At 49.0% G+C, this 17,196-nt stretch overlaps 1 protein-coding gene across 1 annotated transcript in view; it reads left to right on the forward strand.

The window, feature by feature from the left end:
* JPH3 (junctophilin 3) overlaps positions 1 to 9,407 on the forward strand; it is a 51,384-nt gene extending 41,977 nt beyond the window's left edge. Inside the window, exon 5 of the mRNA XM_030457652.1 lies at positions 9,208 to 9,407. Coding sequence (XP_030313512.1) covers positions 9,208 to 9,288 — 81 coding nt within the window. The 3' untranslated portion in view covers positions 9,289 to 9,407. The remainder of the gene's footprint in view (positions 1 to 9,207) is intronic.
* Positions 9,408 to 17,196: the final 7,789 nt, after the last annotated feature.

Below are 17,196 nucleotides of genomic sequence, written 5' to 3' on the forward strand. Positions count from 1 at the left end.
AGGGGCCTGACAGAGGGGAAAAAGCAGCAGCAGGAATTCATAGAGTCATTAAGGTTGGAAAAGAGCTCCCTGCAGGTCAAGTCCAACCATCAATTGCATGGACACCAAGCCTGCTCTGCCTGTGGATGCTCCAGGACCTTTGGTAATGTGACCTCGCGGGGTGGCAGGGAGGTGGGAAAGACACAGGTCCCAGAGGAGGAATGAAACCATCATTTCTCTTCAGGGAAATGGCTGGCAGAAGCCCTTCTGGTGTCTCTTCCCACCCAGCCCAAGCTGGACACGTTCCTGATGCTCCAGAGCTTGGGCAGGAGGTCTTGCCCTGGGGTGCTGGGTGGAGGTAACCAGGCACTGCTGGGGTGTAACATTACTGCAGGTTTGGGCCGAATCCTGGGCACCCAAGAAGGGGCAGAGCCTGCCTGGAAAGGCTGACAGAAAAGCCATCAGGATGCACATCATCCTTTTTAAGTGCTGTAGCTGTGAAGCAGCATGTTCAGTTTTCTCACATTCATAACCGAGGGTGGAACAGATGGCGAAGGTTTGGGAGGAAGCTAATGTAATAGAGAGGAAGAGATAATATGGGGATTTAAATAACCTACAATGCCAGCAACAATTTGTTCTAGCAAGAAGTGCACCGTGCTCACTGGGTGTCACTCCATGGGGCCTGGCAGGGAGGGGGTCAGAGGGAAGGAGGTGGAGGAGAGGAAGGGGAGGTGCAGGGATTTGTCCTCCTGCCCAGCACTCTGACCTTGCCTGCAGCTGCCATCAAGGAATCATGGAATTTTCAGGGTTGGAAAGGACCTTTAAGCTCATCCAGGTCCAACCCCCCTCCATGGGCAGGGACACCTCCCATTATTGCTCAGAGCCCCATCCAACCTGGCCCTAAAACCTTCCAGGGATGGATGGGGGACACCACCTCTCTGGGCAACCTGTGCCAGGGTCTCAGCAGCCTCCTGGGGAAGAACTTCTTCCTAATTTCCAACCTGCATCTCCCCTCTTCTAGTTTGAATCCATTCCCCCTCATCCTATCCCTGACATCCTAAAAAGTCCCTCCCCAGCTTTCCTGAAGCCCCTTCAGCCCCTGGATGCCACAATGAGGTCTCCTCAGAGCCTTCTCCTCAGCAGCCTGAATCACCCCAACTCTCTCAGTCTCTCCTCACAGGATGGATGCTCCATCCCTCTGATCATCCTCAGATCAGGAAGGATCTCAAAGCAGTTCAGGCTCTCTGAGGAGGAGGAGGAGGAGGGAGAGGAGGAGGAGGGGAGGGGTAAAGGGGAAGGATTTATCTCACCCCGTGCATGCCCAGCACCACGGGGCACTGCCCTGCTCAGTCCTGCCAAACCCCTGCTGCCTCCTGCTCCCTCCCTGCATCTTTGCATGCAGAACTAAAGCTCCCCAAGTCCTCCACAGCCCCATTTCCTTGTGCTAACCTGAAACACTCCATCCTTCCCCACTCCCAGCCTGCAGGCAGGGAGCAGCTCTGGCGTGTGCGTGCAGGGTGTGTGTGTGTGCACACGTGTGTGTGTGTGTTCACACGTGTGTGCCCACACTGTTTCAGCTTGCATGGCAGCAGGCTCCCTGGTGATCTGCAGCATTGCCATCTGTGAAGCTGCTGGCTGACAAGGGCGTTTCTCATCTCCAAGGCAGCTGGGCTGTACCAGAAAGGTGCCTGCCCAGGAACAGGAGGGATGCTTTTAGCAGAAAAGGGTTATTTTTTTTGCCCTACCTGGAGTATCTCTGTGCAAGAACTGAGGTCGTGCTCACAGGTCAGCTTGCTTTAAAAATAATCTGCCATAAACCAGCTCTTACACACACCCATCAATGAGCCCAGGAGGTTTGGTCTGCATTGGAGAGTCAGCTCAAGCTTTGGGAGCAAGCACACCCCTGGCAGTGCCAGCAGGAAGGGGGTGGGAGGCAGGTCCTGCAAAATGCAGTCTGAAAATGATCACTTCTCTTGATTTCTGTCTTAGAAATGAGGCTGGAAGAGCTGGAGGGGTCCCTTGGTGTCCAGCCTCTTGCAATGTGTGCCCAGGTGGGGATGCAGAATTCTGTGGAGGAGTCAGACACATAGGTTGCTATATGAGCTATCTATCAGAACTTGGTTCTTCTCCATCATTTTTCACCAGACCCTTAAAAAGAGGCTCCCAGAATCCCCCTTCATCAGGGCTGCACATCAACTGTTGAAAATTGCTCTTTAAAAGGTCATTTCTTGAGGCTGCTGCACAACCTCAGTGCTGCAGCTCAGTGTTTGCCATCAGGGGACTTGGGGGTTTCAGGGTCACCAAACTGGCTCTCCAGGCATATAAAAACTTGACAATTACACTTACAGCCACCTGATCTTTCTGTGTCTCTGTGTGCACTGACCCCTTGCACACACAGCACAGACTCACATCAGTTGTCATCACTCTGGCAGAGGAAAACAGAACCCAGGACCTGGGTTGGGGTTGTTGGCTTGAAGGGACTTAGCTGAACATCATCATCTCTGCTGGCCTTAGGAGGTGCAAGGCTCAGACCTGGGCCTTGGTGCTTCACAGTTTCCTAGAGCCTTTGAGAAGATCTAAAATGGGAAAGGAAAAAAAAAAAAGGAGTTGTTGAAACACTGGAAGGGGAAAGAGGTTTCCTAAAACGCCTGCAAGTCTTTTATCCACCAGCACAAAACGCAGCCCTGAAAATGGGTTGGGGAAAAAAAAAAAGAGAAGAATAAAAAAGAATACCTCTCCTTTCCTGCAGGTGCTGAATATCTGTGGCTTCTAAAAGGGAAAAGGAGTGTTTTAGGCACAGAGGTCCTCAGCATGCCTGTGAGCAGGGGCAGGGATGGAGCATGATCCATCTGCCTGTCCTCATTTAGCAGAAGCAATCACGGGTGCTCAGATGGAGACTTCTAGGGACACGTTGTGGGCTCACTAAAGGCACCCTAGAGATATGAGTAGGCTCGAATCTTGGCCCTTTAAGATCCCTCTGTCTCTTCTCACCAAGAAATCCTGGCAGTAGGGCAGCAGCCAAAAAAACCCCAAAAATCCCCCCAAAACCCCACCCCAGCCCCCCCTGATATTTCCTTCCTTTGTCCCATGCTGCCAGATAAAAATCTCAGCTGTTTGCTATCAGCATCACTTCTTTGTGATTTTTGCAAGACATCTGCTGGGTTAGGGATCTCAGAGAGTCCCCTGGTCACCTCCAGGTACCCACCCGGGGAGGCAGGGAGGGATTCCAGCAGCTGCAGCATCTTCCTCGCTCGCTTCCTGCTCCAGGGGCGGATTTTCCATCAAATTATTCCGAGCAGGTTTTGCTGTCGCTGGGGAAAGCAAGGAGGAGGCAGCCAATCTGCAGGCAGCACAGGGCTCTGCCAGAGCCTGTGGTGCTGCCAGAGCTGCAGGCAGGGCTGAGGGAGGGGACCCGGGCTGGGGGCTCAGCCCCAGCTGCCACGGAGCCAGGATGGGGGGACAGAGCATGGCAACTTGTCCCTCAAATGCCACCTCCCTTTGATGCTCCCTTTTCCAGCAGCTGAAAGGTTATTTTTGGAGGGTCTGACCTCAGGTTAGGCACCTTTGGCCCTCGAGGGTGTAAAATGAGGTAAAAATAGGAGCTGGATGTTCCCTCTTGTCCCAAAGGGCACCCAGAGCTGGGGTGGAGAACCTGTATCATCTCCAGGCTGTGCTCTGAGATGCTCCCATCCATCTGCCTTTGGACCAGCCTGCTGGGAAAAGCTCTGGGGACATTTTTGTGGTTGTCCTCCTTGTGGTGTTATCCCTGTAGTCCTCTCGGTCTCCTTACTTCATGTTTTTCCATGATTTTCTTTTCCCCATCAGGAGCCTTCCCCAGGGCTCCTGGCACGGGCATCTCCAGCATCTCCATCTCTCTCCCATCTCAGCCCAGCTGGGTCAGACCCCAAATCCCAGTGGCTGTGGCACACACACACACACACACACACACACACACACACACACGTGTCCCTACCACCATCACCTCTAGAGACAAGAGAACAAGGAGCAGGATCAGTCCTGCAGGCACCCACTTGGCATCACAGCCCTAGAGATGAGCCAGGTCTGAGCATCACCACGGGGGCTGCAGAGCAGAGCAAAGAGTTTTGGGGGGTGTGTGTCTTTTTTAAAACAAATAATAAAGGGGAGCTGTTCTTCTTCTAATCTCATGTGAAGACGTGGCAGGAATGACTTGTGACAACACAAGGCAAATATTGTTCAGAGAGAAATGTGATGTTGAACGTGACAGGGTCCTTTTAAAACCCTTTTAATCTCAGGGCCCCTTTGATGTGCCTAAAGAGATGCCCTGACTGACTTGGCTCCTATCATCCTGGATTCATTTTTGGGTTTTGAGCCCAACTCCACAGCTAGCTTTGAGAAGGTTGGGGTCAAATGACCACAAAAAACCCCCCCAAAATCTTACAGACAGGCAGACAGCTCCAACCTTCCTGCTCACTCCCAGCTCCATGGGCACCCGTGACTTGAGGACTAAACCAGAGGTGACAAAACATCTTGGGATGAATCCTGGCTGTTGACTTTACCCCATTTTTTCCCTGCAGAAGCAGGTTTTCCCATCCCACTCAGCTGCATGCTGGTACCAAGTGCCTGTTCCCCTTACATGGGCACTTCCAGCATCTCCTGGGCTCCCTTCCCCGAGTCACAGGAGATGCTGGAATCCACTGGAGAAGGCCAAGCAAATCCCTTATGTTTCTTTTCCTAAATACTCCTTAACCATTTCTCAGCAGCCTGTTCCTGGCAATTACATGACAATTCAGCACAAATGTCACAGAGCTGTTAAGTTTTAAGCACTTTCTGCAGTGCTGAGGCTGGAAAACAACACACACCTATATATATATATATATATATATACACACATACATGGGGTTTTTGCTGATCCAAGCCCTTGGAAATTCCACTTAATAGATCCCAGAGGGATTCCTAGGTAACCTGCACTATGGTTTCCATGGCAGAGACACAGAGCTTGTGCCCTGTGATAACAGATCATCATGGACTGGTAATGCTTCAATTAATTAGGCTACAATTGCATTTGTAAACCACCTGTCCCTTGTATTCCTCAGCAGAGCCTTGGCTTAACAGAGGCTAAAACCAAACCAAAGGGAGGTGCAGCCAGTGGTGGGGGGCAGCATCAGAGCTGCAGTGTGCCAAACCCCCCAGGCTGGATGAAACCTCCACCCCTCACTTCTACACTTAACATTATTGCTACTACTCCTGTGCCATAAGGATTTATTTTTTTTCCTTCACATTTTAGTGTTTCCTTTGGCTTGGGGCTTTGTTCCAGCTTTCTAAACTTTGGAGGAAATCTTAAAAGCCCCTGGAGATTATCCCTGTTGGTAAAAGGACACTTTTACCTAGCTGATAAGTTGCCCACCCCTGGTAGGTGTTTTGCTCCCAGGGATTCTATTATATTAAAAAGCAAAACAAGATGAAACAAACAAAAAAAACCAACCAACCAACAAACCCACCAAAACCACAAATAAAACATCCCAGCCCCGGAGCTGCCTGGTTTTGCTGATGAAATCTGCATCACCCAACGTGCTGGGGGATGCTCAGGCACACCAGAGCCTGATTCAGTTTTTCTTTTCCTCAGAGCCAGGCTGGGAACCATTCTGGGTGGCATTCATCTTACATCACTTGTGTCTACAGCCAGCCTAGATGGTTAGTGCAGACGAGGTGTCTAACATTTAGACAGCTCAAATTGGCTGAGGGGACTCTGCCAACTGGTGGCTGCTTCCCAGTCTGCTCTGGGTTTGTGCTGGGAAGGCACAGCAGAGCCCCAGCTCCTGAAGGACAGGACAGGGAGGGGAGTTTGAAGAAATCTCTTCCTGAGGACCTGCTTTAGCAGGGCTAAAAAGAGTGTTGTGGCTTTCTTTTCTTTTAAAAGAAAGATAAAAATATTAAAGGTGTGCAGGCTGTGCTACCCACAAACCAGGCTCAGACAATCAGCTCCACCTCTGGCTTTGTAGCACCCCAGAGCCTCCAGAATTTGGGGGGGCCTTTCCTAAGTCTCAAGCAGGCCAAAGACAAGGTAAAACCTCACCACACTACTGAAGCACCATGCAAAGCTGCAGATCAAGGGCTGTGGCTCTCTCTCTTCAGCACTAGAGAGCTGGCACGTGGCATGGGGAGTTGTACAAGCTGCTAGGTCTAAAATGCTGCCTGGCCCTGGAGTAAAAACCAAAAGGAGTCCAGTGACCTATTGCCAGGCTGGGCTCAGCAAAACATCTCTTCCAAAGCACAAACCCAGAAATGATTCATCCATCCTCTGCCTGGGCACTGGGCAGGAATGACTTCTTCGAAACAGATGACACACATCCCAGGACATCCTTGTCATCAGAGGGGAAAAGGGCAAGTGTGTCCCTCTGAGCAGAGGTGAAGGCAGGAAGACCTCACGAGTTAGAAATAAGCCAGATATAAGCAGTTAGAAGTGCAGCAGGATTTGTAATTGGAGTTAAAACAGAAGCTTCAGCATCACAAAGCTGCTTATCCAGCAGCTGCCACAGGCAGGGCTCCAGCTCCTGCTCGGATCCCTGTCCCTTGGGGGGAGGGGAAGCAGCCATGGAGAGCCCTGGTTGGAGTCAGCACAGGGTAGAAGGGGTTAAAAAAAGGGAATTGTAAAAAGGAAGCAGAATTTGTGGGTCGTCAGACAGCCGGGATTTGAGCTGCTCTGTTTGCAGAGCCCCCTGCCTGCTCATCCTAGTTCTGGGATGCTTTTGCTGGCAAACGGGGAAAAGCTTGCAAAAAGCCTTTCCTCCTGCCCTCTGCATTGAAGGGAGGATGCAAGATACAGCTGGAACCAGGGAGGTGAGCAAAAACACCCTGCACAGGACCCCAGGTGCATGCTGTGAAGTTTGCTGACTCCTTCCCCCTTTTCCTAGATGAGGGCACGACTTTGAGGCACTGCTGGGCAAAAGAAGGATCCTTGGACATCATCCCAGCAGCATCCTCTGAAGAGGAATCCTAAAGGGGTTGTCATTTCCCACAGGTCCATCCCAAAGTGTCCGTGGTTTGGGAGGGGAAAGCTTCAAAGTAAAGAGGCAGCCAGTCCTGCTTTGTGCCTGTTTTTGTCAGAGCAGCCCCTGGATTATCCCAGGCTGATGTCAGCTGGCATCCAACTGGGATACCTTGGTGGTACTGAGAGGATCCAGGAGGCTGAGCAGAGCAGGGTAGGAAGGGCGATTGCTGCTTTGGCAGGGGAAATAACTGAGGAGTGGACAGGAGCTGGTGCAAGAGCCAGGGAAGCTGTTTAAGTCCTCCCTTGGCTGCGAGGTGGAGGGACCCAAGTGGCTTTCTGTGTCTCTGCGGTGCCCTGCCAAGAGAAACAATGGCAGGGATAATCACTCCCAATCTGTTATTATATTAACGCGGGCTCAAAAATCCTAAAACCCAATAATCTTTTGAAATGAAGCTAAAACCCCCCAAATGCAAACAGCGCAGCGCCGGGTTTGGCAGCGGAGAAGCCCGGGGAAGAGGAGGGGGGATTGGGAGGGGGTAGGAGTGGCAAGAAGGGGGTGGTTTCTGCCTTTGGAAAGGCTTTGCAGGCGGAGAGATTTGCTGGAAGCAGTCAGGCGTGGATACCTGGCTGCCAGGAGAGGCTCTCTGCAATCCCTCCCTGCGCTTGGCTTCCTTTGACCCTGTTGCTAAGCTACAGATTTGCCTTTCCAGCAAGCTCCAGCATCCTCGCTCCCACCCACTCCCAAATGCGAACTGAATCAGCCTGCTCAGAAGAGAAATGATCTCTGGCCAGCAAGGAGCTCTGGTTTTATTTTTTTTTTTTTTTTTTTCTTTCCAGCATCTCTGCAGAGTGGTTACAAGGATTTGATTAGAAAGGGCACCCCCACCCCTGCCCCGTGCCACCCTGACAGCCACGGGAGCTTTGTCACCAGGACAGGAGCCTACTAAAAAAATAAAATAAAAAAATAAATTTGTACCATTCCAGGCAAATAAAGCTGGCACAGCTCTGCTGCAGCAAGAATAGATGAGGCTACCAGCTCCTCTGAGAAATAGCTACCACCTACCTGCACACACACTTGCTCACCCTGATGCAAGCCACGTTAACACTTTAGGACAGCCAATGTTTGATGGCAGGGGCGAGGTGGCAGGGGGGATGTTTTTCTGCCCAGTGCTCTGCAGAAAGATGCGTTGGAGGCTTGGCTGAGGTCCTGATGCTGAGTGGTCTCCTCCAGGGTCCCACATCCTCCTCAGGTCCAGCAGGAGTTGTCCTGGGTGCCTTCATGTTCAGTGGGAAGGTTCTGGGATGGGTGTCTGGCAGGGGGCAGCAGGGATGTGAGTTGCTCCAGTGGTTTCCATGTAGTCCTCAAGAGCTTAATTGGGTCTCTAAGAACCTCAGCAAAGGTTATTAAAGCTTTCCCCAAAAGCAGAGCACTGTATCTGGCCCAGCTTTTGCCATTATGGGGACACCAGTACAAGCAATGGTGTTGAGTGGGAAATGTCCTCCCCCAAACCATCCCCAAACAACTGCATGATACCATACAGGTTTTTCCCCCCTTTTCCTTGACCCCCTCAGATAAGAACTGATTTTAGTTATTCTCTTAAGGTCAGGTTTCCTATGGCCATGAAATGGGGGAGTCCATAAGCAACTGCTGCCTCCATCAATGGACCCAGTGGCTGTGTGTCCAGGACTTACATCCCATTTAAACAGAAACTTTTCCAAGACTTGTAGGTATATTGAGGCAAGTGGATGGAAAGGAAGCGTTGAAGTGGCTCAGAAAAGCAGGGGTCCAACCCTGCTGTCACCCAGGCAGAAGAGGGACAGTGTCCCCAGGGATGCTGTGGGTTATGGAATAGGATGGGGAGGGAGCAAAAGGGATCCTGGCACAGCCCAGGTGAGTTCTGTTGGTGAAACAGGAGGGAGATTTTGTTTGCAGAATGTAGGGCTGCCCGAGGAGGTCACTGTGCTTCAGTAAAAACCCCAGGGGGGACCTTTTTATATCTGGGTTCAGTCCTTTCTTCTGCTCTTTGCTCACCTCGAAGGGGAAGATCTTTATTCCCACCTTCCTCACTTGGGCAGCAGCCTGAAAAAAATCAGGGGGGGTCACCAGGAGCTTCAGGATCATTTGCTGGAGGGGGTAAAAATGCTGCCTGGGCTCTGCTGCTCTGTGGATCCTGCAGCATCCTCATCCCTGCTGCAAGGCAACCTCAGCCAGGCTTTCAAGGCACCTTCTAACTCCTCTCCTTCTCTTTCTCTTCCAGGGCTCAGCTCCTATCCTGGTAGTCATGGTGATCTTACTAAATATTGGAGTCGCCATTTTATTTATTAACTTTTTCATCTAATTCAAGACTGTCTCGTTTGCAGAAATAACAGTTACATGTATGAATGGGGGAAAAAACAACAAAAAAAAACAAACAACAAACAACAACAAACAAACCAAACAGCAACAACAAAACAAAAAAAAAAAAAAAAAGGGAAAAAAAAAATAAATCATAACTCGAACTGTCCTACGACAATTTCCAAGTCTTTTCACAGAAGAACAACAACAAATGATGGAGTCTCACTCACAGTTTGCCTTTTTTCCTGGGTAATGTTTTTTGGATTTTAGCCAAAATTCTTTGCTTGTATAACACTATGCTGTGTGGCATGGCAAAATGCTATCAACACTCTGCCCCCCCAACACTGGAAAGGATGAGAAGGAATCCCAACAAAAACCAAAACAAAACAAACCCCCATTTCCCTGCCCCTTCACATCCCCCCTTCCTCAAAACAAATGTAAAATCATAACAACAAGAATGAAGGTGGAGACCAGAGGAGTGGATGGTGGAAAGAGTTTGTTTGAAGTTTGTATGGATCCTGGGATGCTCCAGGCCTGAGTTTCCCAGGGCAATCCACCACAGCTTGAATGATAAATGGGGAAAAAAAAAAAAAAAAAAAGCAGCAAAATCAGGCAACTGGTACTTGTCTTCCTTCTCCTTTTGCAAATGGAGAGATGTTGCTGTGGGAAGGAGAAAAGAAGCCCAGGGAAGGCTTGAACCCTGCCTAGGTGGGGGAGTTGGGAGAAGAGCAATGAGCCCCCTTTGATTTGTTTTCCAACAGAGCAGCAGCTGGTGCTGGGCTGAATTCCTTGGGGCTGGGGGGGAAAACAGGGAACACAAGGTGTGAGCAGCAACCCCACCACCCTCCTGCCTTCACTCCTCCTCCTCCTCCTCCTCCTCCTCCTCCCCAGGCTGCTCCCCAATCCTTAGCAAAGCTGGAAAACCACCCAGTGCTCCTTGGAATTCCCAGCTCATTTCTGCTGGGTAAAAACACCTGGATTGCCCCCCAAAATTTGCAGGCACCTCCAGCAACAGGAATTGGGTGGTTGCTGGTTGTCAGGCCATGGAGCAGCATTCCTTACAGCATCCTGTCCCAAAGACAGGGATGCACAAAGATGCAGACTGGGGGGGAGGGACTGGGGAGGGAGGGCTTGATTCTGATCCACTTAGGATAATGATAAAATAAAGAAAAATCGGGTAAAACTTGGTTTTCAAAGGCATCTGGGGAGGAGCACTGGAGCATGGCCCAGAGAGGAGGGAGAGGGTGGTGGGTTTGTCTCTTACATCTTGCTGTGGACTGTTTCAGACATCATGCTTGGGCTCTGAGCATGTAGTACTTTGCACTTTGTAATGCAGGATGTATATTCCAGCTTCCAACATGTCCCTGTTAAAAAAAAAAAAAAAAAAAAAAAAAAAAAAACCTGAAAAAAACCCCAAACAACCACAAACAGAAAGAAAACCCAAACATTGTTTGCAATGGCAGCCTCTAAGGATGTATTCTTTTTTTTTTTTTTCCTTTTTTTTTTTTTTTTAATATGTCACTTAAATTGTTTGTTTCTACCATCTTTGTAATATGCCTGCCTTGATTTTTCTCCCCTCCCCTCTCCCCACTGATAATATACAGACTCATTAAAGATGCCGTATCCCTGTTCTGAGCTGTGATGCTCCCAGTCACAAGAGTGTGGTCTTAGCTCAATTGCTTGGAAATGGCTGACATCCCTTGGCTTTTAAGAACAAAAAAAACAACCCCACCAAAACCCAAAACCAACAAAAAAAACCCCAACCTAAAAAAAAAAAAAAAATAAATATCAAAGACTGTTCTGCTCCCTCCCCGTGCTGGTTTTCCCCCACCGTGGAGCTCTGCTCTGCTGGGGATCCATCCCCACCAGGTCCAGTTCAAATGGTTTGTTTGGGATTTGGGACATCCAGGGACCAAGTTCCACCCTCAGTTCTTCCCACTGCAGCTCCATTCCAGAGGAGAAGTGGGGCAGGAACCCGAGGGTGGGATGAAAGCCTTCGACAGAGAGATTTGGGGCAGGAGAAGGTGGGGGGGGAAAAAAATCCTCCTTGACTTTTCTCATACAGAGTTGTTGGGTACAGTCCTGACTTGTGGACTCAGCTTTGCTTTGCTTCTGTTTTAGCTGTTTCTCTGCTACCTTTTCAGCAGATTTCTTATTACACTGCACTGGATTGCTATATTTTTAACCAGAAATAAACTAAGGATTAGAGCATGTGCCAGTTAAATTCAGTTCTTTTCCTTACATGGTCTTATTCCCTCCTGTCGCAGTTTTTCTTCCTTCTTTTCCTTTCCCTTTTCAGGCAGAGGGTTTGGGGGACAAGGGAAAGAATAACTGAAGGCAGCAAGACCCCAGATGAGCTTTTAATTTCATTTTACATTAACTCTTAAATTTCTTCCTACCCCTTTTTTTTTTTTTGTGTGTGTGCATTTGTTTTTGTTTTCTTTTTTGGGTCCTTACTCATCTTTTTGGGATGGCTGCTGTAGACTTGAAACGAACCAAATAACAACCAAGTGTGATTGCAGCCCTGGGAACTCCTCTCTGGGTTTTCCAACTCTTCCTAAAAAAGATTTGGATTTGTACATTCAGGTGCATGACCCAAAGGTCCCTCCAGGAGCAGGTTAAACAATTACATGCAAACACAATATGATATTAATATAAATATATATTAAAAAAGCAGCACAAAACCCCTCTCATCATCAGCCAAATAAAAAACCCTAGTGATTTCATGACTTTTTCACCCTGGTGACAAACTAACTATTCCCCCTCTTGCCTGTTGCAGTTACATCCAAACCCAAATACCAAATGTTTCACCTCTTTGTTCCCCAGGATAAAACCTGCCCTGAGGCTCAGCAGGAGAGATGGCCACAGACTGCTATTAATTGCCTCCCCAACCACGTGTTTAAAAATAAGAAGTCTTTTATTAATCATGAGCAATTTATCTTAGTTCTGGGCTTTTCACGTCCTGCCCAAGGCCAGAAATATTCTTGAGAAGTAGCCCAGGGAGAGAGGTAATTCAGAATATTTCCTTTTCTTATGAGCCCTGGATTCCTGCATATCTACCTAAGGCACATTCAAACGTCTGTCATCGGGGCATATAAATCTCTGTAAATTGTCCATCCCTGCTGCTTTATGTCCACATGGACAGATGCATGCAAACAGCTGAAGGTTTAGAGCATTATTTTTATTTTTTTTTGGCTGCAATGGTATTTTTATCTTTCCACAGCAGCATAAACAGCACCTGAGGCACAAGGAGGGGCTGGAGGATCCCACCCTCCTCCTACCATCACACTAAAAAAAAGCCCCATGGTCCTCCCTGGGCACACCCAGGTCCTTTGGACAACCCCCCTGTGGGAGTGATGGGCTGGTTTGATAGCACATCTATGGGGAAGGGAAAAAAAAAAAAGCAAGAAAAGCAAAAAAAAGGAAGAAATACAAAAAAGCCTCCACCTGCTGGTGCCATGTCAGCTTCTCACCAGCCCATCTGGTGTCAGGTTTGTTCCTACCCAAGATCTGGATCCTCCAAACACCTTGGGACCATCTCCAGGGCCTGATCTTTCAGGGATATTGAGCTGTTGCAGCATCTATTTAGCTGGTGTGGAGTTACAAAGCTTCAGCACTGCTTGGGAAAAAAATAAAAAAGAAAAGGAAAAAAAAAATTCAGACTGCAACAGAAGGGGAGGGGCAAGAGGAGAACTCATCTCGTTTCCATGATGAAGGCTTAATTGAAGCCCAAAGCCTAATGAGATGCCCTGACAGGTTTTGGAAAGTTATGGAAAAGCAGGAAAATATTTTTAAGCTGTCAGAGGGTGAGGTTGGCTCCAGGGATTTGTGCTCATGGGGAAGAGAGCAGAGGCTGGGAGTGGATCTGCTGCATGGGGCTGAGTGGCTGGCACAGGGAAGGGGTCCCACAGCCCCTGGCCATGGCAACACCATTCCTGGGGCAGGGAAATGGGGCAGCCCTTACATGAATCCCACCAGTTATGGGGTTGCCCATCCCTGACCAGCAGTGCTGAGCCCAAGGCTTGAACCAGCCCTGAAGGCAACTCCAGCACTGCCTTGGAATAGCAGCTCCACCAGGACCAGGCATTTTAAGCTCAAGCTTTCCTTTTATTGCTTTCTTTTGATTAATATCAACCCACAGGCACTTAGCTTGAGCACCACCACCAACCAAACTGCTTTTTCAGGGCTCCTGACCATGTCCAGCCAGGGAGTTTCACCTGGCAACCAAGCCCCATGGCTCCCAACCAGTGTCCCAAGGGCTGAGCATCTGAGTGAGCTGTGTCCCTTCACCCCAGGTGACACAGAGGGCATAAGATTAAAGGAAAAGTCCCTTCCTAGATGGTGAGAGCTGATGAGCACTGCCCAAAAGTTTTTGTTGGATGGAGAGCTTGGAAATGCTGGGCTGGGATTGCCCCCTCCCCAGCTGAAGGTGTCAGTGGAAGAGGAGCTTCAGACTCCCATTCATTAAGATGAATTATTATTAACATTCATTATCTGCTGCCTGGTAGCCTCACCATCCTTATCATCAGCTCCTTTTATCCCAAATGTGGTACAATTCTAACAGCACTGACAGCACAGGAAGACTCAGCCTCTCTCACACACTTCTTTTAACAGAGTCACACCACCAACAACCCAACCCCTTACCTCCTCCCCAAAAGCAGCTGCCCCCCCCCCAGCCCCCCAAAACCCCAGCAGCTGCTGCATTCTGGTATCAGGTGTTTGATCTTGGAAGGAAGAGCTGGGAGAATCATTTCACTGCTCCCCAACCTCTCCCAGGTTTCCAAGCTCTTCTCTTGTCCATCCCTGAGGGATGCTGCAGCTCTTGGGCCAACAGCTGCTTCCCAGCTAAAGCTTTTACAGTGCTCCCCTTCCCAATTCCTCAGAGTTTGGCAGAATTTGGGTGTCCTTGGCCTTGCAGACAGACACAAGGTGCTCAGGGCTGGTTAGCACTGCTTGGACTCACCCGTGGGGTTGCTGGAGCAAGAAAGCAGAAGTTTTGCTGATATAAACCAGGTGAAGAACTCCAGGTTCTCCCCCAGACAGAGGGGGAAGGGTTGAGAGAGCACAACAAGGCTGGCAAGCAGGCAGAAGAAGGGATTGGGACTGATTTATCTCCAAACCCCCGCCCCAGCAGTCAGCTCAGCTCAGTGTGGCTGAACCAAGGCTGCTGGGAGCAGAATTCCAGGAGCAGAGATGCTCTGGGCACTTTTTTTCATCTAGAAACAGCATTTTTCTCTGGGTCAGTCCTGATTGCCCTCTGTTAACTCCCCTTCAAGGTCCATTTGCTTCCCCACACTAAAACACAGACACTGGTGGGCATGAAATCGCTCTCATGTGATCCAGGCTAAGCTTAGGTTAGACACAAAGCCCCCAGACTTCTGCTGTGGACTTTGCTGTGCAACCCCAAGTCAAATGCACTGCAGCTGCCACCCCCTTCTTCCCTCCCTGGCTGTGCATGGAAATGTAGCAGAAAAATCCAATTTCACTGCATTCTTTGCAGTGTGTGTGGCCCAAAGAAAAGAGATTGCTGAATACAGTTTCCTCCAGGAGTGAGTTAAACATAAAAATGACTTTCAGCCTTGTCTTTTAGCTGAAAAAAAAAAGCAAAACAAAAAAAAAAAAAAAAAAAAAAAAAAAAAAAAACCCACAAAAAAAACCCAACAGCTTGATTGTTTCCAGATCTAATAATACACTGAGGTCTCCTTCTCCTATGTAAATGTTTATCCATTCATCCCTTTACAATGAGATGGGCAAAAGCACTGGTCTGATGGATGCCAAAGGCATAACTGAATTTTTTTTCTGGGCATTCATACATTAAAAAAATGTACAAGCTGTTCTTGGTACATGTCAGACAAGAATAACTACCCTGCTGACAGACACTGCTGGAGTCTCTCTGGTCCTCGTTTTCCACCAAGTTCTCACCCTGGCCCTTCTCCCGAGTAACATTTCAGGAAAGCCACTTCCCAGGATCAAGGTTGGAGAAGATCTCTTAAGATCACATCTGCCTGCAAAATCCTAACCTTCCTCTTTAAGAGACTTTTGGACCCAATAAAAGAGAAATTATCAGATATCTTAACCAGCAACCCCTGAGGATGCTCCAGGGGGCTCTCAGCCAGTGCTCAGAGGAACAAGGGAATGTTAGTTTGGTACCAAAGTGCCAGAGTTTGCATTTCTTAAGCCCCTGGCACAGCCCAGCACATTCTGCTCTCCCCTGCAGGCACCCAATGTAGCAGTGAGAATCAGTCACCCTCCCTCAGCTCAGTTTTACCTTTTCTCAGAGGTTTTGTGGCAGCTTCCAAGGCTTCCCCAAGTAGCACCAGCAAGAGCTGGGCTGGGCTGTCCCAGACACATCTTCAGCAGGCACCAGGGCTTGAGGGAGAGCTTTATTTCTCTTGTGATTTACTCACCTGCATGTGATTTAATTCATGGCTCAAGCTCAAAAGCTGCAAATGCAGCAGTGAGAATGGTCACTGGGTGGGTTTCAGTCCCCACACAGCATGGTCCAGGTAGGGTGCTGACAACTAAACCTGAATTTTCAGGCCAGGAGAGATGGCCAGGGTGACATCTTCTCACTGTACAACCTCAGGATGGCCACCAGAGCCTCCTGGAGCAAGCCATAGGACCAGCCCCAGCCTCCACTAACTCACCCCAAATCCTAGCTCTGGGAGGAACTCAACCAAGCTGCACAACCAGGTCAGCCCAGCACTAACAGCCCCCAAAACCTCCTGTCCCTCAGCTGTGGGGCCAGGCAGTGTGTTCCCCATGGGACACTGAGCCCATCCTGACTGGCAGGTTCCTTGGAAGTGTTGTCTCTGCCAGTCCATGCCTTCCTCAGTCATTCTGAGCTTGGCACAGTGCACACCCAGGACCACATTTCCAGAGCCTGTGAGGAAAAGATGAAAGGAAAAACCTCAGCATATTGTTTCACACACTCCAGCTCATCCTATGCATCTCCTTCCCTCATCCAACAGTCTCCCTACCAGAGAAGGGGGAGGGAGAATCTTTTCCTGCTGCTGCACTGTACAGAATTATCCTTCATCCTTGGCACTGCTGCAACCCAGCTTCAGCTCAGGAGAAAAAAAACCAAACCAAAACACAAAACCTCATTCAGGATGCATAGCTGCATTTGTGAAAGCAAAAAAAGACAAGAACATCTGGTAAAAGGTGTGTTTTCCCCTGGCTGGTTGGGCCTTTGGAATGGAGTCCCATGCGGGGATGCTGTGGTTTTAAAACCACTGCTTTTAAAACAAAAAGTAAATAAATCAAAATAGTAATTTAAAAATAATTAAAACCAAATCTGAAAATGCAACTCGGTGGCAGATTCCCCAAAACCTGGCACAGAAAGCCATGGACATCACACCCAAAAGATCACATGGCAGGGAGATCAAGGGATTGAGAAGGAACCCAAGTGAGAGGGCAACTGATGCTGTTAGCCAAGCAAGCACTGAGGATTCTTCCCTCATGTACCAATAAATGGTTTATTTTCACCTCTCTCCAGCTATTTTGGTAACTGCTACCTCCCTATCACACATGTTTTTACTTGACAATTAAATCCCATTGGCTCTGTTCAATCTTTCACTCCAATTAGGCTCACAGAACCTAACACTGCTTTCCCAAGAGCTCATTCCTTGGGGATTCCCTTGCCAAAACAGCACCCCCAGCACCCCAAGCCCCCTGGATTTCTCTGCACAAGGCCTTCTGGTGCCTTCTGGTGTCAGCTCAAGCCAGCACTTGTTCCCTGCCACAGCCACACACTTGTATCCCATCTGTTGTCCCCAAGGACCACAGCACTGCTCTGCTGGAAAGAAAAGAGATGCCTTGAGGAGACTGGGGTAAAAAAGCCAAACCAAACCAAAATCCTTTTGAGATTGTCAGCCCACTCCCTTCTGTCCTCAGCATGCCAGCAGGTCTC

The sequence above is a fragment of the Calypte anna genome, chromosome 11 (genome assembly GCF_003957555.1).
Source record: "Calypte anna isolate BGI_N300 chromosome 11, bCalAnn1_v1.p, whole genome shotgun sequence".
Classification (NCBI taxonomy): Eukaryota; Metazoa; Chordata; class Aves; order Apodiformes; family Trochilidae; genus Calypte; species Calypte anna.